Here is a 23503-nt window from a genome sequence, read left to right as displayed (position 1 = left end):
TGAAGTAAGAGACATCTGATACTCTAAAAGGCTTATAAACTGAAAGAATGAATTTGGGAGGGAGAAACTGAAACACAAGAAGATCAAATGGTTTCTCTAAGGTCACACAGCTGCAGCGGAGGGCCCAAACCACTACATCGTATCATCCTGTACATGCCTCACCCCCGTGTCCACCCTCAGGGAATCAGGGCAATCCGGCTCAGCTGAGGACGCTGGTCTCAGAGCCACTAACCTTGTCAACAACTCGGACATACAGTTCCTGTATATCAGATACATAAATTTCAGCTTTAGCTGGGGCAGGGAAAGCCAAACACAAGTCATGAATCATCACGGTCACTGATCCTGGAATCAAAGGCTGCACCTGCAATGCCAAAAGAGAATTCTATTACAGCACTTGTTTGCCTTTGTCTGTCCTTTCACAGGATAAAATTCATATCACTTTCAGGGCAGACAGTCAGATGGTGAAGCTTCCGAGCCTTAGACACAGACATTTCTCTAACCAAAGCAAAAGTAAAGCTGAAAAATGTGTGTAAAAAGTATCATACTATTGAGCTAGTGCAAACAGCCCCTGGACAGTGATTGAATAAACATATCTTAATCCAGAAGCAGGCTGCCATCCTGTTATTCTCCTTCTGACATCAGAAGGACAAAAAACCCCACAACAAATCATTCAGAACAATGAAACTACTCTTATGGAGTGAAAAACAAATTATTAGAATAAAATAAACCAAAGAGAGAGATGATGCTTATAAAGCATTGGTGTTGCTTGCTACAAGATTCATACTTTACAGTTACTGCTTTTAATCTGAATGAATAGCCCAAATCCAGTGGTAGATCTCTCCAAGAGGAAAGCCAAAAAATCAGGTGTCTCTTGGATAAACTATCTTTTTTTTATACAAAGAACATACACATTACACATCTCAGAATACAACTGGAAACAATGAAAAACCAAACCTCTGCTCACAACTATGAGCCCTCAGAACTAGGCACTGATCCCAAAGTTACTTGCTGAAGGCCGTGCATCTACACCTTGCGCACATTATCTCTACAGTCCTCTTGCAATTTGCCTGACCTTGCCTCACACCCCAGGAGCGATCCCAACTATCTTCTTCACCTTCACTTTGGCCAGAGACAGCTCAGATGTTTGGTGTCTAGTCTGTGCTCTCATCTGACTTATGAACTCTGAAACAAGGGGTGATGGACAGCCAGGGCCCCCAGTTCAAAGGAATTTAAAATAATTCACAGCATTTCTTGGCAGCACGACAGGAGTCAGCAGAAAGAGCAGTGGGAAGAGCTGACATTTTGTTCTTTGAGGGCATCACTCTTACTTTTGCCTCAAAATAGAAAGGAATATAAAGTTTTAATAAATGCCAGCATTCAGAACAGCAGCACTTCCCAAAGTGGGTGGTTAATACAGGTGCTGGGGGAATATATTAACATGCAGCCATGGAAAGCAGAGGTGGGGTGGCCAGGAGGCAGCAGCCAGCACAACCATGGGGAAGAAGATGTAATGGAGGACAGTTTGGGCTCATAGACTCTCTTCTCTGGTCTCTCAGCCCAGAGGGCCAAAAGGTGAAGCAGGGCTACTACAACTTATGAAAAGCACGCCTGTCCCAGCTACCTGTTCTCATCTCCTGTTAGGTGTCCAGTGGCTCCCCAGTATACAGTGTATTTCACTGTACCTCTATTCATTCTACGCCCACACTACCACCCACATCCAGAAAAGCAGCTGCGTTAAAGAGGGTAAGAGGAATGGAATTTATCCTTGGCAGCCTTACAAAAAAATCACTGCTCTAGATAATGTGAATTTAGTTTCTCAGAATAGTTTACTGTCAGGCCATCCTGTATCAACTGGGTTCCACTGCTACCTGTCATGGCACTATCCTGGCACAGACTGTAATTCACCGATTTTCTACACAGAGCATTCTGCTGGCTTGCACAGAAAGAAAAAGTCCATTGGCAATACTGGGATTTAACTCAAGCATAGCATGCAGGACTAATGAAGTATTAAAACATGGGGGTACGTGGTTTTGTTTGGTTGGGTTTTTTAGTGGATTTAAAATGTGTTATCAAGTGGAGTTCTCTCTCCTTTAATCTGTCAGGTAGTTAAAATAAATTTCTGTTTGAACTTCACAAAGCCTATCTTGCTGGCACTGTTCCACTACTGAAGTTCACTGCTCTATTCTGACATTATCTTGGGTACATCAGGTAAAGCACTGCTAAACCCATCAGGGAGATCTGACTGAAAAACTATGTAAGAGTTGACACAGTGCACAACGGACAAAAAAGCTCACCTCTCATTTTTTTCCCCGACCTCTGAGCCTAGCTGACTGCTGGAAAAATAGTCCCACTTTACACTTTCAAAGCTAGAGAGAACCAAAATGTTTCACCAATAGTTTCCATACTCTCAACAGTGAGCAAAATCCACCTTTATCACCATTATTTCCTAACTTCAACAACATTATTTAATACAATTAAACCTATTAATTATAAACTTGTAAAGACCACTCTTCAAAACAACTTGTGTCACTTCCATTCTTGTCTAATAAAAGCTACAATGCAAAAATACAGTTTTACTGTTGCTCATTGTAGAATGCATCTCATCTTGGGCCTGGATGAACCCAAGGGTAACTGGAATTTAGTTGCATCTTCTAGTGAACAGTGCATTCAAAGCTTTATAGGGAGATGAGAAATTAACTCTTTAACAGATATCTAGTTACAAACTGAGGATGAAATGCTGTGATTGCAAAATATCCTGAAGTAGTGCTGGAAGAAGTATTTGAATGTTTCAGAAGTACTGGCCTACAACAGATACTACATTATTATGGAAACCAATTAATCTTTGTATAACACTTCTGAATAATTCTGCCACATAGTTTTTCATTTCGTCTTCCTGAAATTAGGAACAATTTATTGCAGTATTGTAACAGATAAAGAACAACTTGGTCCTGGCTTTTATTTTGTACATAGTGTACACACCTACTGCAACTCCAGTGAAAATATTCCCTGCATGTAAAGCTCTACCTGAAACTGCTAGTGCAAAGATCCCCTGCCTGAAGCTTGACTGCAAGAATCAGCTATTGCCTCTCCATCCACAGGTACTGGAGAACAACCCACAGCAATGAAACTCCAGAACAATCCACAGATCTCCGTAAAGACATAAAATAATCAAGTCCTTCACTCACCAAAGCGATGCCTTGTGTTTCCTCATGAGCCACTCTTACGACATTTGCAACACTGGTATTAATGAAGAAATACCCAGAACCTTCTTTGATGAAGAGTTCTGCCTGAAAAACCAGAGAAACATCCAAAATTAGACTACGACTTTCTGGTATGTTGCTAAACCCAGTATCCTTATACATATGAGATAATGTTTATATATTTTCTTCTCTCCATTTAGAAAGTTGCAGAATAATTTCTTACCTGTATGTCAGGGTGATTGTAAATGGAGACATCAGTAGGGTCCACTTTTACATCCTCCACTAGTATCAGTTCAATAGTGGCAGACACTGGTAGAAGAGGTTCATACTGAAAGAAGCAAGCCTAACTGTTAGAGTCAACACTAACGAGTCAGAGAACAGTGCAATTATCTTGTATATGCAGGGAAGGATGCTTAAAGCAGGGGAACAAAGAGCCAATGCTGGAGAACTTTAGGTAAATAGAACGTCCACAAGATCTAGTAATTGACTGAGCTACCACCTCTCTTCCACAGCTAAGGTCATTCACAGGACATTCTGTTGTATTCCGCATCTCTGACCAAGACAAAAAACATCCCTACATGTTACAGATGTAGCAGGATCAGTTAGCCAAGGCTGACACACAGAGATAGGATATTAACTCAAAGACACGTTAGAAGTTCATACAAAGTGATGAAGCACTGAGACCTAACTTTACTACAAGCTCAGTTTTTCAGTATACTTCCTAGCAGCATGAGAAATTCTTCCTTCAACTAAGTACACATGCACTGGATCAGATGCAACTTTAATCACTCAATTATAACATCATCAGCCTTGAAAGGGAAAATGTTTTTAGAGTAAGCTAATATTTCACCCAATTAGTACAATTCTTTTCTTAATGTAGGAAGGATGTCATCTTTCCTTAATGACATAATAGGATGCTCCACTCAAACATGGAATAATGATCAAGACACCTTAACACTTTCATTTTTATTTGCACTTTTGTCTGTAAGAAGCCTAAACACAGGCAGGTTTGAGAGCAGAGTACAGCAGTCCATTTCTGATGTGTATGAACACAGACAAATTACCTAATCTAAAGAAACAACACATGAGCCTATGTAACTGTAGCAGGAGGGGTAGCTAAACTACTCTTCAACTACCAAAAAGGTTCCTTCCAAACTTGAAACACAGAGACCAGAACTCAAGTGAACTCTAGTGCCATTTTACATGTACATATCCCACAGTAAAAAACAAATTTCTCTGAACTTGAGGCAAAGTTCAGAGAATTCACTCTTCTAATTATCTCTGACCGTAAGAAAGAAAATTGAATATTGGTTTAATAAAGCAGAGCACAGTGAATTATTGCAGAACACCAAGTGTTCTTATTACAACTCAATTTTCTTAAGTCAAAAAAAGATACAGACCAAATATCCGAGGTGGCTGTCCTGGTTCTGGCCAGTACGTAACTGTGACTCTAATCTGCTAATTTTGATTAAATTATAGTCAAATTCTTCAGTGGAAATCCACCTAATACCTTGCTTCCTAAGAAGAACAGACTTGAAACCTCACTGTAAAAAGAATCAACTGGCAATACAGATCGTCTTCCAAAGAAATTAATCATCTGGATGCCAAACCTTGGGCATACCGACAGAAATTTGGACCACCAGACATTTCAGATATGTTTCAGTGCCCATGTGTTACCTGCTTTGAATTATAACTATTGTTACCTCTAGCTCCATATTTTACTTTTTGTCTGAACTCTTATTTTCTTGGCGCACAATTAATTTAGTCAAAGCTCACTTAAATTTAATTTATCAAAATTAAACAGAATTTCAATTCTGTGAAGCAGGTTATTTTAAGAGTTAGCTCTTGTGCAGTTCCGTAACCTGAAATCTGCCTTTATAATCAGTTTAAAAAGTGACACTAACAGAAAACTGCCATCTGTTTACATCTGCCTTCTTTGTTCATCATCACTACTTTTTGCTGCTGTTCTTCCCTAGGTTGGGTATCCACAAACTAAAGCATGGAGTAGCTAATGGCTTGTAAAATTAAGGGATGAGGCTCATGGCTGGCACTGTACAGATGAGTAGCTTCTCCCTTCTCTAAGAGCAATGTGAGAAGAAAAAGGGAAAACAAGTATTAGTTAGAGCCCAGACTGTACATGTGATCTATATGAGGAAATCAGCCAGCTTTTGCTCTGCTCATGCAGAACCTTGCTACCCAATTTTGCAGTGGAAATAATATATTTGCTTTCTCTAGTGACAGCTGCACTAAGCTCATAGCTGCTTTACTAAAAGACAAGCAGCAGAGATTCACCAATTAATATGAAAAACCCCAATCCTGAATAGAAACAAAACAGACAAACAATTCCTTGTAATTCCCTTTACCCAGATGGTTAAAAATTAAAAAGAAATTGGATATATTTGATACAGATAGCAGCACATAGCGCAGAGGAAAGCGGTGAAGCCATGAACATTACAAAAACATTCCTGTATGAATCTGTCTTCAGAATCAGCTAAGGAATTGCTGTACTTGTACACTGCTGTGCACTGAGGAAATAAAAACATGGGAACATGATACATGAAGCATCACAGGGAAATGGCAACAAAAAACACCCCAAACAGGAGTTCTGAGTACCCGTGTTTTGACTTTAGCTGCCTTGAGATGGGGTTGCCGGTACCCTGTTGCAGTGGCAGAGATGGCTGCTGTTCCAGACTCATGATGAACTAGAACAGTTTGTAGGCCTAGAAACAAACAAAAAGATCAGGTAAATCTCATTATGGGGAAGAAAGATGAAGTGTACACTGATAATCTTTTCCATTGTTCTAGAAAGACAAGGATTCTTCTGTCTCAAGACAGGTTCTAGGCACTGGGTTTGGTGGGAGTTTTTCTTCGCTTTTTATTTTAAATAGCACACACTTTAAATGCATGTTGAGGATAAGCTGAAATATGAATGCAGATTACAGTAATTTCTTTAATCGATCTCAGACATTACCAAACAGATTTAATCCTGACCTTCTTCAAATAGTGAAATGCTTATTTAAATTAATTCATACCGTGCATTTTCTTTTGACCACTTCCATCTTCTTTTAGAGTCAGCTCCATCGGCATATCAGGCCCAATATTAGCTAAGGACATTTTTGTTGACTCCCAGATAATACTAAGAGAACTGAAGTTATCAAATTTATTGCCCTGTTGGTCATACACAGCCAAGTCCAATACTGGGTTGCGATAATTTGAAACAGGAACCTGAAAAAGAATGATACTTTGAACAGATGCAAGAGGATTCTGTCAATCATTAAAAGAACAACAACAACAACAAAGTACACCAATTTGCATGAGATTTGTTATAATACTCATTACCTGAGTAATGCTCATTAAAATGAGCCATCAATGCAAAGTCATTAAGCTGTACTTCAGCTGCAAGCTATTTTTTTAAGGCAAGAGAGTGGGGTTGTTTTTAACCAGTGAATTACTTTCAGAAAAAAAAATTCAAACTACACAGCTCAACTATATCAGCTTTGGAATTCAAGCAAATGACTAGGAATACTGCTGTTTGTTGGAAGACATAGCTCAAAGCTCTGATGTTCATCTTGTGAACTGCATTAGTGATAGCAGCGTACTGATTGAGCCTGACAGAGAGCTAGAAAAACAGATGCAACTCTGTAGTGACTTATAGTACACAAAGATCTCCTCATCTTGCTGTTATAGACGTTACAGTGATTCATCAACTCAATACACATTGCACTTCCATAAAACTGGGGTGATTTTTTTACTTGCCTAATAACATTAGCAAAAGAAAACACGAATTTACGCAGCAGAAAGCACATGATGACACCCATCAGGATCTAGAAGCTCTTTATGCTTGATAATTTACACATGTATTGTCCATTATTGTAACTCAGATTTGCAAAGTTGAACAGTACTTCCTGCATAAGTTTACCTAGGGCTCTTCAGTATTTGTGCCTTTACTCAAAAGACACACTCAGATCTACACATACATAATAATGGGTGTGCACTAAAATGTGTGTCTCTATACTCAATGAAACAGATTAGAACCAAGTTGAACAGGGGGAAAAAGTGCTTTTAGAAACAGCTGCTGGAAACAATTCTCTCTCCCTCCCTCCTTTTTTTTTTAAATATAAAAAGTATATCTCATGGCAAATCAGAAAGGTGTCTTCAGAGTGATACTTTGGTGAGAAGCCAAAATCCAAAGGCTTTTACATATACTTACATTTTCTATTAAGTCCCTTTACAAACCTGTTTGAGCAATCACTGTAGGAAACTCACATTCAGACTGCTCTCTGCAGCAGCAGACAACGACAGTGTGGGCCACAACATCACAGTTAGAGCTGCTCTTGCAACAAGTCAGATGCTGTATTTTGTATGGGGAGGTCCAAACACTATTTTGAACTGATAAGAGCACATTCTTTCCCTGCTGCTCCCCAGGCTTACCACTTGCTTGTTTTGTTGCAGCAAAGGGCAGGAGAGATCAAGCTTAGGACTTCCATAAACAGGAGTCAAAGTGAGTCGGGAAGGGACAGCACAGATGAACTTCACAACAGCAGGCTCAACTGCTGGAAAAGGGTTGGTGATTGTGGGGTGGTTTCCAACTGTCAAGGAAATAACCTGTACAATTATGAGAACAGGCAAGTGAGAAGAGAGAACAGCACTACTGAGCTCGAGCATATCCTATTTCACACATTTCAGTTACTCAAGATTTGTATTTTTGCTTGTTCATTCTGACGTCAGAGTGTATTTATAGCACCATTAAAACACAGGAATATGTAAAAGGAGACGCATATTTCAGGAATACTTCTATACCATTATCACAGTACTCCTCCTGGGAATTTTTCCTAGGTATTCATGTTTATTACTATCAAACTTGAGTCAGGCAATAAATCCTTTGAAAAACCTAACAGACGGGTGTTTTTTTGGCAGAGTGAGAACAGAACAATATTTGTAGCCACATTAGCATGTTTAAAAACATCTCATGTTCTATTTTGCAATCTTGTTTTAGCCCTCAACAAAACCAAGTGGATCTAAACACAGAGAAGGCTACCCCAGCAGACTGAGTGAGCTCTGGTTACCTGTCTTATCTACCCACGCATTGCCTTATCCACCTCTGCACATGACAGACAGACGCTGCACACAGTCATAGACAAGAAAAAAAACATGTTCCTTTCTGAATTTGCACTTACAGAAATAACTACACTTTGTACAGTGCCTGCTGAGGAAATCAGTTACACAATTTGGCAGCCACACCAAAATGGTTAGGCCTTGCAGAATTACAGGAGAAAAACATTAAATCAAAGCTAAATGTTTTATTAAGTGGCCAGGGTGAGTAAAGCAGGATAAATCACTTATGTGTGTTGGAGAAAACAAGACCAGGTGGAAAATGACTACAGCCACAAATACAAGAGCAGTAAATTCATATGGTTGTCATTTGTTTGACTAAACAGAATCACACTGTAAGGTAACTTAGTTAAGAGGAGCAGGGCAGACAGAAGAGTGTTTACTGCAGTACCCTTATGCTGTGATCCTATTTATGTGAACTGAAGCTGCACTTATTAGGATCTGTTTAACACATTCTACAACATAAGGTTTCTGTGCCTTGGCTTTATACTGCAATAAACCCATCATAAACCACTTTATAACATAACATTATGAAATGCTCACTCTAAAACCTGTACCAGCATCATAACGCCTAAACTATGTACTTACCCAAGTTCTTCACTGGCTTATTATAAAAACTACTTGTTATATAAAAGCTAGATGGTAACATAAATCTGTCTGAAGCTTGTTCTCAACTGCCTTAGCTCAGTGCTTGACGAAGGGCAATATAAATACCTTCTGGCACTTACTTGCTCTCCCAGGCTTCTGCAAGACACTCTCACCCAATGCTGGATGTTATTTCGAGAGGTAGGAGGTCCAAATAAAGACAGATCAACACTGTCCGCATCCTCCACGGTGACATTCCTGAAGAACTTGGAAGGTTCTTGTACCCATGGCCTAGGTCCTCCTTCAAACAACATATCTTTAGAGGAACCCAAAGTCACTAAAGCAACAGATGGAGGATCAATAGTCTGTAATGAACAACAGTTACAAATTAATGATTCTATGTACTCATAGTTTGGTTGTACTTTGCAAAAGTAACTTCCTTCCTAATGGAAAAAGCTATGTTTGTTACTTTGATTGGGCTCTGATTTTTCCCACACAGTGGTTTGTAAGCATGGTTATTTTAGAAGAGAGCTGTACCAAAATAATTAGCATCACCTACAAAAATTCTGTCCAGTTGGATTATATTCAATGGATCCCACAGATCCAAGAAAAGTTTTAACTACATTCCAATCACATCTCTTCCGTGAAGAGTTCCAGCAAGAGAAGGACCCTGAATATACTCTGCTGAGCACATCAGAGAGAGCATTCTACTACATTTTTAAAAATAGACAGTACTTTAAATTAATGAAATAATGTCAAATTTTACTCTCCAAAAATCCTTTCACTTAATGGTTTTTTCTCCAGCACACTTCTGTGCATGTAATTATTCTCCTACACAAGTTTTACTTCAACACTGTACAATAAATTCTGCATTGATTTGCATCACTGGGACAGCCTGTGCTATTTATTATCACAGAAATTAACCTGACATTTTAATACACCATAACCATTTGTCGCTTGTGTTGCACAACATCACATTACTCAGCTGTTTAGTAAGAAAGAAAGAGCAGCTAACATAAAGAATGGTTCCATTCTTTCCACAGGTGCATGGGAAGGGTTGGCATAAACATTCTTCTTTCTTCCTATTTACTCCCTAGTTGTATTTGTAATATAAAGGCAAAAACCCATTGGAAAACTCATGAGATTTAATCTCAAATGTCTGCATGCCCTTTAACTCCTGTTTATCTGTCTCCCAGTTTATATTTTTTAAAATAGATACCTAACTGTTGCCTTTCATTTCTGGGCATCATAAACATTTCATTTGTCAGAAAGGATAGAAAAGAACATGGAAATCAACGCTCTTCACTTAAAAAAAAATCTCTGCTTAGATGTCACAGTAAAGAACTTATTTTTGCTTTAAGTGTGCTTTATGTATTCTCCTTGTCACCATGTACACTGCTAAGTACCCTGGAATCACTTTAATTCATAAATTGAAAGCAGTGTTAGAATACCTCAAGGGCCTTTGCTAATAATCAAGAATGATACCATATGTATAAAAAAAAAATTTGTGGTTAGGGAATATGCCTCTCTGCCAATAATAGAAAGTTTAAACACCCTGCTCAGAATGTTTCAGTATCTTCAAATAGTTGTACATAGCTATTTAAGATCTTGGACAGAAAAACATATTTAAAAAGTAAAATCATAATATCAGTCACAAATTTGTATGATTTGCACAAATTTTGATCCAGATTTTGGAAGGAAAAAACTACAGTCAAATGTGTTAGACTTCAGCTTTGTGGATTCAGTGTTAGATCTGTGAAGATAAGGTAACGTAAGCACACTGTTTTGTCTTTCCATATATTGACCTTGTACTCAGGTTTGTTCTTCCTGCCCAGCGGAGAAATCTTTCTCCCATTTGTAGGGGAAAAGCATATCTTTTCTTTGCTGTATAGGCAAGCCAGCTTTGCCTTTCTGCAAAAACCAGTTCATATACTATGAAAGCAGAAATCATATGCTAAGTCTACTTTCTTTTGCCACTATGGACACGGAATTGTGACTGCCCCCTTACTGCCTTATGAATTTAACTGGTAAACCATTAAAAAGGACAGTCAAGAAACAAATTATTTGAGTCTCATGTAATTTCCAAGCCATCTAGAGTTTGATGCAAAGTTATTTACTAATTCAGGTGTTCTGTGCAAAACAAGACATCCATCTTCACTCTGATGAGACCTGGCTCCTATTCTGCCCATCCTCAGATGACAGCAATTGCGACTCTCTTGCCAAAGGTCTAAGAAAATGGGCACTGATATCAAATTCACTTGGGAAGGTGCAGTAATCTGTTTAGTTTGCTATCACACTACTCACTACTCTTCAGTTGGCTTGCAATGACCATATAGCCAAACTCTGCTGTATATATGCTCCACAGACAAAGGGTTAAGACACAATTCCCTAAAATAGCCCATAATATTTTTTCCCTGTGAATCAGCAACATGTCTATTTTTTTTTTTATTAAACATACCCATAATATCAACTTGCTGTTTGTCATTTGAAGCAATGGATCTCTTCAGGAAGAGCAAAATCAGACTTACTTTTAGTGGCAGATAAGCAGCAATGGTGATGGTAGCACGGAGGTGGACATGGCCATGGGTGTAACTAACAACAAGCGTTGTGTATCCTTGGGTTTCAGCTTTCACTCTGACTCCACTACAGAAATCAGCAGTTGGCTTAAGCCTTCCTGTTAGAAAAAATTAAAGATAGAAATATGTATTTGGACAGAAATACTCAGGCATTTTAATGCAAGCTCAACATGGCTTTTCTTGACAAAAGTAGGTGGAGATATGTTCTCCAACCAAATGGGTAGAAATGTTCACTACTGCCTTTCATCTGAAACCCAATGCTTAGTGAAGTATCCATGTCTCAAACAGGACATGAGTCCGTACTGTGGTACAAATGGAATTTCTATCTCTTACTAAAATATTTTCATCTTGCTGTTCTAAAATTAAACTGGCTTGTAATTAAGCACAAATAAGCACACTGCTAAGAGAAGCTTTCCTATCCAGAACAAGGAACTGCAGGCCACCTGCATTTCTCCACCTGAAGGCAAGGTATGTTTTTCTGAAGTTTCTCTGCTTGCTTAGAGGACATTTTGAGGTTTGGGAGGGGTCTATTTTTTCTTTTTTTGAAACTAACAGTACAACAGTGAACTCCATAGCGACACTTAAAATAGCTGCTTCTTCTGCAAACAGATGGTACAATGCAGACTGGTTTTACTGGCTCAACAGCACAGGAAAATTCTTCTATACAAGAGACACTTGGAAAAAAATAATGGTACAGTTGAATAATGCACTGACACAGGAGAAAGCACGTTGCTCAGTGTCCATTAGCCCAGCGACATCAATGGCAGTCTTTGCAAATAAAACACATACTCCATACTCTTTTAATAAACCTGACAAAAGCCATTTCTTAAACCAGTGAACTTAATGACAGAGCTCTGGCAAAATTTGAAGAGCTGAGTTTCTAAGGTGCTTGTGACCAAACAATGAACAGTGTCTCTAGAGAAATTAAAGTACTGCTGGACAATATGGGCAAAAGGATTATTAATCTTAGTATTCTTGTAAGTCTTCCAATACTACCTCAAAACAATATACATAGACCCCTCCTATGAGAAAAGCCATCAGCTTAGTTACAGAAGTATGTTAAAAAAACTAAATCAGTAGAAAGACATGGAAACTTCACATGATCCAGTCACATGATTGCCAAAATACTTTCAGAGTCCCTCAGAACTTCAAAAATATCCAAGGGAAGATCTGCATAAAAAAGTAAACATATCCTCAAAATAAAAGTACCGTGATGCCCACCTCTGAAGTTAAGCATCTCTTTGGGAATACAGTACACAGCAATTGAAACAGTGATTTAAAGGAGGTGTGTGTCTTAGTGCCACCTTAATTTAACTTTCAAAACAGGGAGGTAGTAAAATCACCTTCAAGTGGCTTGAACACACCACGGTTTTCTACTTCCACAACTAGATCAAAGTGGGAGCAGTCGCTCAGTGGGACTGTCTCGCCTGTTTCGACATTTGTCAGGCCATTGATCCTCAGAGGCAGCTCCAATATTTGGCCAACACGAGCTTCAACCTGACATGGTGCAAACTCCATCCCACTAGGTTCAGTTACATATACCTAGAGGAGGAAAGAAACACAGGACAGATGTGTGAACACAACTCCACAAAACAGTACCAGGAACAAAAGACACAGATCTGATGCTGTTAGCAAGGCTCCCCAGGCTCTACTGCTCACACCAGCAGGTATGTAGAAGTTAAGGGAATCAATGACCCAAATATTTCCCCTGTGGCTTTCCCACACACACAATTTCTTGCATTGATGTTGGCAAAACATTTTTAAAGGTGTCCAGGGCTCAACATCTCCACACTGTAATGTCAGAAATCTAGAATAAACAAACAAATATCTACTAATCTAACAAACTTCTGCTTCAACATAAATTTTTTATGTGAGAGGTACTTATGAAATCAAAAGGATTACTTTCAAAAATAAGACCAGCAGAAATACATCATTCCATGTTATTATAGCTGGTGTGTTGATGGAGAAGCTGTAACTGTATTATATGTTACTCCGATTTGCTACGCTTTCTATTAATGTTGAAGAATCCACCGTGGACTGACTGCATATTTTGTAACAATGACCATGATTAAAGTTTTCCATTCTCAATATCTTAACTCACTAGCCATCTGCAAATGGCTTCAGGGTGGAATATTGAACCATATGGTAGAGTTTTAAAACTATAATCCTTGTGGAACATAGCTAACTATTCCTAAAACTTGCTCACTTGAGGTCACTAAATAGAACTCTCTATAGTTACTCTGACAAGAATGCAATTCGTAACACAAATGCATTCAAAAATAATCTTTTCAGATTGTGCAATATGCTGCTCTGAAAGCTAACATGGAGAGAAGCACTTTTGCTGTCTTCAGGCTTTAACTTATGTTTGAGGATAAGAAGTCTTAACTGAAAATCTCCATTCCTGTATCTCCTGCTGGTAACTGTCGTGTTGCTAAAAAGTAGCACCCGGGCTTGCCCAGAGAATCATGTCAGAGCAACTCTGTAAGCTGAATGAAAATTTCAGTAGAATCTGTGTAAACTATTTTAATCATTTAAGTTGTTATTTTAAGCATGAAGTTTAGCATCTCTCTCAAATTCTTTCTGGAGAATTGACATAAATAACCCGAGCACAAAACCCAAGCTGATTTTCCCCTCAAAAACCCAGCCTCAGTAGATGCAGCTGTTCCAAGTAAAGCTTGGTTAGAAAGTTCTTTCCCAAAACAAGCATACAAAAATAAACCAAAAACCAAAACAAAAACTAAAACAAAAACCAAAGGACAGAGAAGACTGGTATCTGCTTAGATAGCACTGTCTCCATTAGGAGACAGACTTCACAGTCTTGACCAAACCCATTTATAACACTTTTGTCCAAAGGGACCTTGGTGCAACAGAAGCGCAGTACAACTGCAATAGTGCTGCACATGGGAATGGTTAAAAATTAGGAGGTACACTGTATAGCTAATGTACATGTATTTGATACAATCAGCTTGTTCTCACTGGTTGCTAAATTACAGCTATGTACCTGGGAAGGAAGGTGCACTGCCCCAGGGCTCGCAAGACATGCTTCCTGCATCCCCCTCTCTGTTCCCTCAGAAACAAAGGCATGACCTTTGTAAACTTTTAGCCAGATGGAAGATGCCACTTCTCCAGCTTGACTTTCCTTGCCATCATTTTATATCAAGGGAAAACACCTGCCTATTACCCTGCAGAAGCAGTTCTAATTTTGCTTGTCTGTTGAGATGGCTAGGCCCATAATAAGTTACCATTTCCTTCTGGCACTCAAAATTTTCCAAGGAAAACGACTTGCCAAGGAAATTTGGAAGGGACAAAAAGGGACTCAATGCAGTGGGAAGAGCTTGAATTCCCAAAAGCACAAACTCTCCACAGGGCAGGCAGGGAAATCTCCTGGCAGTATTTTGGAAAGGGGAATGCCTATGGCATTCTCAGCTTCTTCGCTGTTACCTGAAGCTATATTCAAGCGGGACGAGGGAAAATAGTGTTTTACCTTCATTTCTCCATAATGCAACGGATTCTGAACATCAATTGCCTGAATAATACTGACGCCAGTATCACTTCCAGTTGACATTAGTCCTTTCACTGTCACTGTAGCAACTGCCTGGTTAGAATAGGACCAGCTGAAATTTCCACTTCCACCATGAGCCTAGAATAAAGAGAGAAAACCTTTCAAGTATTTTATAAAGTATATGGTTACATGTTTCTTAGCTGTCAAGCCTTTGAATATCCTGCATGAAAACCAGGGACACGCTGAGCAACGACAATGCTGTTACTGAGGAAACACAAATAAAATAACACCTCCAAACTTTCAAATAAGCAAGGTCAAGTGAGAGATGAGAAGATTACAACCCTTCATTCATTTTAATTTCAGCTTTCTTCATGCACATATCCTCTGTACTCACCGGTGCTGCCCACCCAAATCTCTCTCCCAGCCACAGAAGTCTGATGCTTACAACTCCCAAGGATTGATAGTGCTTCAAGTCAGCAGAGCATTTCACACATGGGCACACCAGAGACCTGGCACGTGGGATTAGTGTACTTCTGAAAACTCCCACTGCTTCTCCGTTGCTGACAGCCAAAGTGCTGATTTTGGGTCTCAGAGCTGCTAACCTGACACTCTGTACCTACTTGCTTCTTTCAATGGGAATTGTTAAGGAATCTAAAGGGGGGGAAAAGGTGGGAGGCAGGGAGGGAATGAGGCAAGAGGGGAAAAAAGAATCACTTCCTTCTTGGCATTATTTTTTCTATTTTTCTGCTGAAAACCAGCACATCTACTGCAGCCCTTCAACAAAGGTGCTGCTCCAGCAAATTACCAGTCATGGAATGAGCAATAGGCACATACAGAAGCTGTCTACTCTTGCCACAGGCACTGTGAGGGTCTGGGAAACATACAGGTTGTGTTCCCACAGTGCCTTTCCAAAGAAGGAGTCGGTACCTGCCAAACATACAGGCTCAGGTTTATCATGCAGATTCCCATACAAAACCCAACCTTTTCCAGCTCTTGAAGGATTGTTTCATGATTAGAAAAGCTTAAGTGAGTGGAATTCTCCTATTGAAGGGTAAGAACTAGCTACCTGATATTATGGGTTTTATACCCATGGTATGAACACTTGGCAGCCAGGACAGGGCAATACCTTCACTTTACAAAGTGAAGGGCCAAAAACCATTTGCCAGCACAGGTAGAGCATTGTCCACCTAGACATGTAATAGTAGTTATTGAAGAAACAAACATTACAATGCTGTAAAATGTATAGCTTTTACACAGCATTACTGTGAGCTATAGGAAGTGCCTGTGACACAAATACTGGGCAGAAAGGCACATCAAGCATAATACATTTTTAAAGCAAGGGTAAAAAAAGTAAAAGAGGAAGACTTTCACGCTCCAAAACACATTTCAAAGTTCCATCAAAGTAAAACAAAGGTGAACATCAGAGCAATTTTTTTTCTTTACATGAATTGCTTTTGTTTCTTTAACTTTCCCACCATTTCCTCTACTTGCTTCATAATTAAACTAAAAATGGACAAGATGATCAATCTTGTCCACCCAGAGTGGAAAATAAACAAATCTAAACTATGCATATAACTTTAAGCAGAAAAAAATATTAAAAAAAAAATCAAAAGGACAATTTCCCTTTTTCCTTCCCATAAGCATGTGCACAACCTGATTACAGAAAGAGCAGTGGGCTAAGACAAAAGGGTATATGAGTAACTGTGTGACTGTTAGAAGAAGATGCATGGGATGTTGTGAGAAAGGTTTAAAGCATATTAAAGTTCAAAATGTTTTCTAATGATATATTCAATTAGAACAGGGAAATGAGCAGGAAACATGAAATAGAAATACTGAATTCTTAATAATTCTATGGAGTCGTATCTCCTTGCCATGCAAACCACATGCAGTACTATATTTTTGCTCTAGCAATCAGTTTGCAGTGATGAGAGAAAGTATAAACCAGCTTGTATTTGAGTCTAATCATTATCCACAGCCTCTTGGCTGAACTCCACAAACTGTTACCAGTGACGGTAACAGTGATGGCCTCAGCACAAAAAAAATAACCTTAACTTCACCAAGCCAGCACTCCACAAGGAAGGAAGGGGAGGGGAAAGGATGGATAGGGGAGAAGCATCCTTTTTTGCCCCCTTTTTCACTTGCAACAGAAGCCATCTTATTAGCACAAATATGAACAAATCTACTAACAAAAAACCCAGACAGCTGACAAAGTAAAACCTAAAAGTCATTCAGATACCATCTGGACGGGGTTACTTTTGCTATAACCAGAATTTGGCTAGATCCAAAAATCCCCAGCTTATTTTCAGAAAAAGTCGATTCACCAATTTAAATAGCCTGACTCAAACTATCAAGTCAAAGCAAACACTAATTTACAGGCAGGAACAACAGTCAAGCTGTGTGCTACTGTAAGCAACCACTAGTATTGTTGAATGGGCAGACTGGGAAAGTGTTTCAGTAATGCAAACTGATGTAAGTGTGGGAGAAAAACATTTTTTGTGTTTTTAATGAGAAAAAAAATCACAGTAATGTAAGAATACTGATGGAGATTACTGGAGTAACAGGAAGGTGTGTTCTCCAGTGAGACAATCTGATGATATATTCAAAATAAAGTGAGGCAAGAATAGAAAAAACATATTTACTTTCCTTTACTGAGCTCCAGCACGAGTCATGAAGTACTGAAAATGTATGTTTGTATTAAGAATTATCATCACACTCTGCTGGTGTGGTTGGGTATAGCATGAACTAAACCAAACTAATCCCACAGAAGTTAAAAATGCAGATTACAACATTCAATTTAATAGTGTTAACATCAAATTTACACTAAAGAATGCAATTTTAGGCCTGTGAGATCGATTTGGTTACTTCAGACACCACATGCCCCACTGCCTTTTTCTGTATATTGTGTTCTTGAAGAGAGACCCAAAACTTGGCACTATTTTGTGCTAAAAGGGAGAGGTAGGAACTGTGTATGAACCCCTTGAGCACAGGATCTGGGTCTCTCTGCACTGGGATGAGTCCTGGCAGGGGAAGCACAATGTTCTTTTCTCCAGTTAGACTATACCCTGGACAGTGAAAGGCCAGCTGTTTGCTTCATGAAGTGTATGGAAGGATTAACATGGGAGCAGAGACACATGTAAGAAACACAAGAAAAAAGTCCCTATAGAAGGGCATACTGTAAGTGAAACTGTGGCCTTTCCCTCCCTGTAACTTATTAGAAGCACAAGATGTGTGGTGAGTGAAGGATACTGATGTCAAAGGTTGACAGGGCGCTGCTCATTGATCTTGTCATGCCCTCTGCGCAGCCACTTCACACTCCAATTCATACTTCCATCCCCTTATAGTAAGTAGCAGCCTCTAGTTATTACAATCAAGCTCTGTACCTAGGATGATTTCTTCAGTTCCAAACTGCTCAGTGCACGTGTGTGGTGCATGCATGAGGGACAGAGGAAGTGAAAGACAAGAGGTACAATTTGCTGGGGGTTTTATGCTTGGGGGGGGGCGGGTTGTATGCCTTTTTAACTACACATTAACAACTAACATAAAACAAGATTCTTCCTCATGAAGTCTGGGATATCACGGCACCTGAAATAGTCCAAGTCAACTCTAAGTGGTGACAGGCCTCTCTGCACTTGCCTTAAGCACTACTGTATTTCGGTACTTCTCTGGCATACCTGTATGGTGTACTGGTAGACTCCTGCTTTTGGTTGCCAAGGAAACGTCAAAATGCTGGGTGAAAGAACTATGGGAACATATATTTCAACATCTTGCTGGTTTCTCACTGGTACTGGTAAGGTGTGAACACCTCCATCCTACAAGAAGCAACAGAACAGTATTAGAAATGGCACCACAGGGCTTCGTAGAGCTAATGTTTAGTCCTTCTATACAGAAGTTGTTGAAAACATTTTGGAGAGAAAGGAAAGCAACTATTTAGGGTCACTATTGACCAGTGTTACTTCTGAACAAATAGCTCATCACAGCAAAGTGTGCTATTGTATTAAATAAGTAGTATCACTATGTGTGCCCACATTAATTTTAAAAGCAAACAGCAATAAGATATCTACTCTTTGACTACTCATGGCATTCAAGACCTTGTCTGGAGAACTAACACTTGCATTTACTCTTTTTCCTTTCCACTCTACAGTAGGAGAAGAATAAATTCAGCCTAAAATACCCATTTCTCAACCCATCCCAAAATACTGGCCCTTCACAACCTTGCTGTAATTATAATGCCACAACTCTGGCACAACACACTGTTTCTTACTGCAGTTCTGAAGGAAAATTTTAAGAGCTCTCAGTAGACCTCATTTCACTCAGGAGTACCTCTCTGACAGAGAGAATGAACATGGTTTATTCCATACAAGGATCCCACTATATCCCACTGAAGGAAGCACTAAAAAGATTTCACAGCAAATGGGTTGAAGTGTTGAATTTTTCCAGGTTTCAAGCAAAAGCAAATCACTTTCACACCACGTGCCCTGGTTAGCCATACATTCAGCAGCCTGCCCAATGAGCATAAAGTTAATGAATATTAATTTGAAGAAATTTGCAGGCTGATACATTTGGCAGATTTTCATTCCAGCATTTAACATCACTTACCAAATGATAGAAAACTTTCCAAATGTAACTGAATGCAGAACAAGACCAGGGTATGACACTGATGATCCTACCACAATAAATTGCAAAATTCACTCAGAGAATGAGAGAACATTTGCACCAGAACAAGGAAATTATATCTGCCCACATAAGTAGCTGCCATGAAAAAAAAGATAAAAATCAGTGCTGTGCACCACTAGTTTAACAGACATTTGCCACACACTTGGTAGCAAAATCCCAGAGTCTTTATTTAAGCAAATCTTCTGTTGACTTAATTGACAGTTTTCATGATGTAAGGGTTTTAGAATTTGGTTCTTAAGCTGTTTAAACAAAGACAGCTTAGACCCATGTACTTCTTAAGTTTCCCTTTACTATGTCACTAGTAAGTCACTACTGCACAAGTAAATTATTTTTAGCCCTACCAATAAAGCAGAAGAGGAGCAGAACGTACCTGGTCTACTACTGATGTCAGTGCAGCATCAATAATGGTCTGACCCTTCTTTATTGCTTTCACATAATGGTATGATCCATTCAGAGATGACTTCAGCACCTCAAAATATTCTTTGGACAGCTTCGTATTAATTCTGATATTCTAAACCCAGAACATTAAATAGACAATGCCACAGGTAACTGACATGAATACTGTACAGACAGCTATAAACATTAGCAACAAATAAAAAAAACCCAGTAACAGTTCAAAGAAACTGATCTGAAACTGAATAAACCTAAAGTTTTGGTCTTTCAACAATACTGAATCTTTTATACACAGTATTAACACCACAGAAAATATTTATTTTTTAAAATCATCAGCAACACGTAATTTAAGGTAAAAAGTATCAATATTTATACCAATAAATAATGTATAATTTACAATCATTTCTTAACTTTGTCAATCTTAAATACAAAAGAGGAAGACACATGCAAATATACTGTCCCAACAGCCCATTTCTGAGATCCACCTGAAACTCAGCTCTCTCTCAGGAAGCAAGTGCAAGTATTCAAACCTTCACATACATTTGATATTCTGAAAAGCAGTAATATAGTATTTTTTTCCTGCTTGCTAATGAACTACCTAAATTTTACTTTAAGAGCAGTGTATATTTGGTGCCCATTACCTAGAATTCATCTTATTTAACTAATAAACAGTTAAGTGTTTTAATGCTAGTTAATATCTAATCTAAGTTTTTCCCACAACCAAGTGAAAGGAAACAGGTAGCTCCTCACAACTATTATAAGCCTATCTTACACCCCATTCTTTATGATGAAAGATTGCCTCTAGGCATGACAATATTATGCAGGGGGGGACTGATGTGATGAAGAACTGTACTACTACTGCTCTCCAACAGTTGCATTGGTTTGCAACTTCTAGTGAAAGCCTGGGCTATGTGATTGAAGGGCACTGTCCAACTTCTTCCAGGTTTTTCTACAGCACTTGGACTCTGATGGGCATTTTCAAATGAATCACCCTGAGTGCTTTATTAAAAGAAGCAATATAAAACCTACAAAATCCCCACAAAACAACAAAATAAAGAGGGAAAAAAAGGGCAAGAAACAACATGCTTTGAAATGTCCTAACTCAATGTAAGTAAGAAACTGCTCAACCAATTTCAAAGAAAGCCAGGATTTAGGAGACAGACACTGAAGTATATCAACATTTCACTTACATCAGATAAATACACTTTATTGCTTGATTTATCATACACTTCAATTGTAATTTCATAAAGTCTGCCTGTTTCTAGGACCCATCTGTCACCTGGATGAATCGTAAATCCTACAAAACAGGAAATATTGAATAGCACAAATCAATGGCCTCATTACATAATGGATATAAGCGTTTTGTTTCTGGTGCCCGCGCTCTGAAGATGCACATTCATTGTTTTAAGCTGCTCAACAGAGATGAAAGAAAATAAGTACTTACTACTAAACCTATTTCACATTGAGCTACTTTTATGAATAAAAGTCATTTTCTATGAGAAGTAATACAGAAAATGGAAGTGTATATGTACACACAGAAAAACACCAACACAAAAACAAGGCAAGAAATGTTATTAAGCAATCGGGAAAATTGCAGCCGGTACCAACCTAAATACCCAGGATTTACAACATAGATAGTGCTGTTTGGTAGTCTGGAAGCTCCTTGCATGCGAATACCTGCAGTCTTAGTAAAGGAACAGAAAAGTTTTTTGACTAAGGCCAAATAAATATCAGCTTATTTGGGGCTCCTTGTGCCTCTTTGGCTATTTAAAGCTAATTGTACATGGAAAGTAAGTGTTATCCCTGCTAGCCTGAAAGACAGTGAGCATTTTAGAGAGATCCCACTAGAGAATATAATGCTTTAAATATAAAAATTGAATAAAGCCCCACCACATTTCCACATTGACTGAGGGGAACAGACATGATTTAATTGAACTTTTGCCAACCTATTTTCTTAGAACAGTTCAAGGCATCAAGCAGCTCTGTTGAGACTGAATTCACAGCAGTGCTGCTTTCTATGGTTCTACCGGCTGCTCCTGATTTCAAGGCTACTGGTACAAAAGTGAATAATTTTATCTTTTAGTGCTGGCAAAGGGTGAAAAGTTTGTCTCCTGCCATGAAAATCTGGATGGAAAAGCATCACCTAGGAAGGATACTCTTGTGCCCAAGCACGAGGTTAGCTTGTCCCTGCTGCAATGCAGTTACAACGGATGTTGCCTGGTCCAACTTGGCAACCGGCCAGGATGGATCTCCCTCGGGACCAAGCAGGTGGTTCTGTAGCTGCAGCTCGTACTGATCAGACGGCATCATTAACTCTGCACATAACACAAGACAACATATGAAACAATAAAAGCCAATGTGTCAGTGTTCAGATGCTGCTAATTATTGCTGATTAATTTTTATTGATGCCTAGTGCGCTCATTAAATCCATATTTTTAATGCCTAGCAGAAACAGCATTCTGTGATTATGTCACCACACACACACAGAATTTCACACCTAACTTACTTTCTTTCAAGCTGCAGTTTCCAACTGTTAAAATCCCACTGTTCAGAACTGACATCCAACTCACTCCCAGCTTCCAAAGTGGTCAAACTACTTTCTACAGGCTACTGACAATTTCTGCCCCTCTGCTCAGCACTACCTGCTGATGTAGTGAACCTAGTTTACTAGCCCAGTAAAACACTTCTTACCTAGTTTTTTAAACAAAAACCCCACATAACCAGCACAGGCTCCTTGGAAGCAATAACAAACTTCCATACTTTTAAACGGACATAGAGCCAGCTAACCCACACTTGCAGAAGTGGAGCAAAACCATTTGTCAAGAAAACATTTTCTGTTAGAAAAACTGCTAATCTAAATCTAACTTAATTAAGAAAAAGTCAGACACAGTTTCTTAGCTGATAAATAAATGTGTATGCCTAAATTGATAGTGTTGGGTCCTATTCTAAGTTGCCCTTTCCCTCATGACCTTGACAAATCTGCAAGGTGATATCCTTTATAGACAGAATTTTTGACAGAAGAAAAACCTAAACAGACACATCATTATGTGGTTTAGGAAAACAGTACTATTATTATTATTATATTTATAATATATATTACAATACTATTATATTATTATTACTACCACAGTAGTTTAAAGACAATTAAAAAATCTGTAGCAGTTAAAAAATCAGTCTAAATAAAATAAAAACGAAATAAATTATAAAAGAACAGGACAAACCTGTAATCTTCCCTTGCCTTATCTTCTGAACTCTGTACTTAATTGATGTTCCTACCAGAAGATAAATGTCATATGCTGGATTTAAAAGGATGTTTTCCAAAATAAGCAATCTGACTTCTGCAGGATGCACATGCTATTGATTGAGGAAAAATAAAAGAACAAGAACAAAAACAAAACCAACCACATTTAAAACAGTTCATTTGTTTGAAACAGACCATGCAGCAATAATTTTCACTTATA

At 38.7% G+C, this 23503-nt stretch overlaps 1 protein-coding gene across 1 annotated transcript in view; it reads right to left on the bottom strand.

Moving 5' to 3' along the window:
• Positions 1-23503, bottom strand: part of NUP210 (nucleoporin 210) — a gene marked incomplete at its 5' end in the record, with an annotated part of 63305 nt that overhangs the window by 21603 nt on the left and 18199 nt on the right. The window contains 16 exons of the mRNA XM_084269666.1: positions 233-361; positions 3186-3287; positions 3424-3528; positions 5814-5920; positions 6233-6425; positions 7632-7805; positions 9041-9262; positions 11426-11571; positions 12817-13015; positions 14958-15113; positions 18647-18784; positions 20020-20160; positions 21233-21339; positions 21651-21719; positions 22199-22357; positions 23264-23396. Of these exons, the coding sequence (XP_084125792.1) occupies positions 233-361; positions 3186-3287; positions 3424-3528; positions 5814-5920; positions 6233-6425; positions 7632-7805; positions 9041-9262; positions 11426-11571; positions 12817-13015; positions 14958-15113; positions 18647-18784; positions 20020-20160; positions 21233-21339; positions 21651-21719; positions 22199-22357; positions 23264-23396 (2280 nt within the window). The remainder of the gene's footprint in view (positions 1-232; positions 362-3185; positions 3288-3423; positions 3529-5813; positions 5921-6232; positions 6426-7631; positions 7806-9040; positions 9263-11425; positions 11572-12816; positions 13016-14957; positions 15114-18646; positions 18785-20019; positions 20161-21232; positions 21340-21650; positions 21720-22198; positions 22358-23263; positions 23397-23503) is intronic.

Source organism: Gallinula chloropus, assembly GCF_964237585.1.
Source record: "Gallinula chloropus genome assembly, chromosome: 12".
Lineage (NCBI taxonomy): Eukaryota > Metazoa > Chordata > Aves > Gruiformes > Rallidae > Gallinula > Gallinula chloropus.
This window is presented reverse-complemented; position numbering and strand designations above follow the sequence as displayed.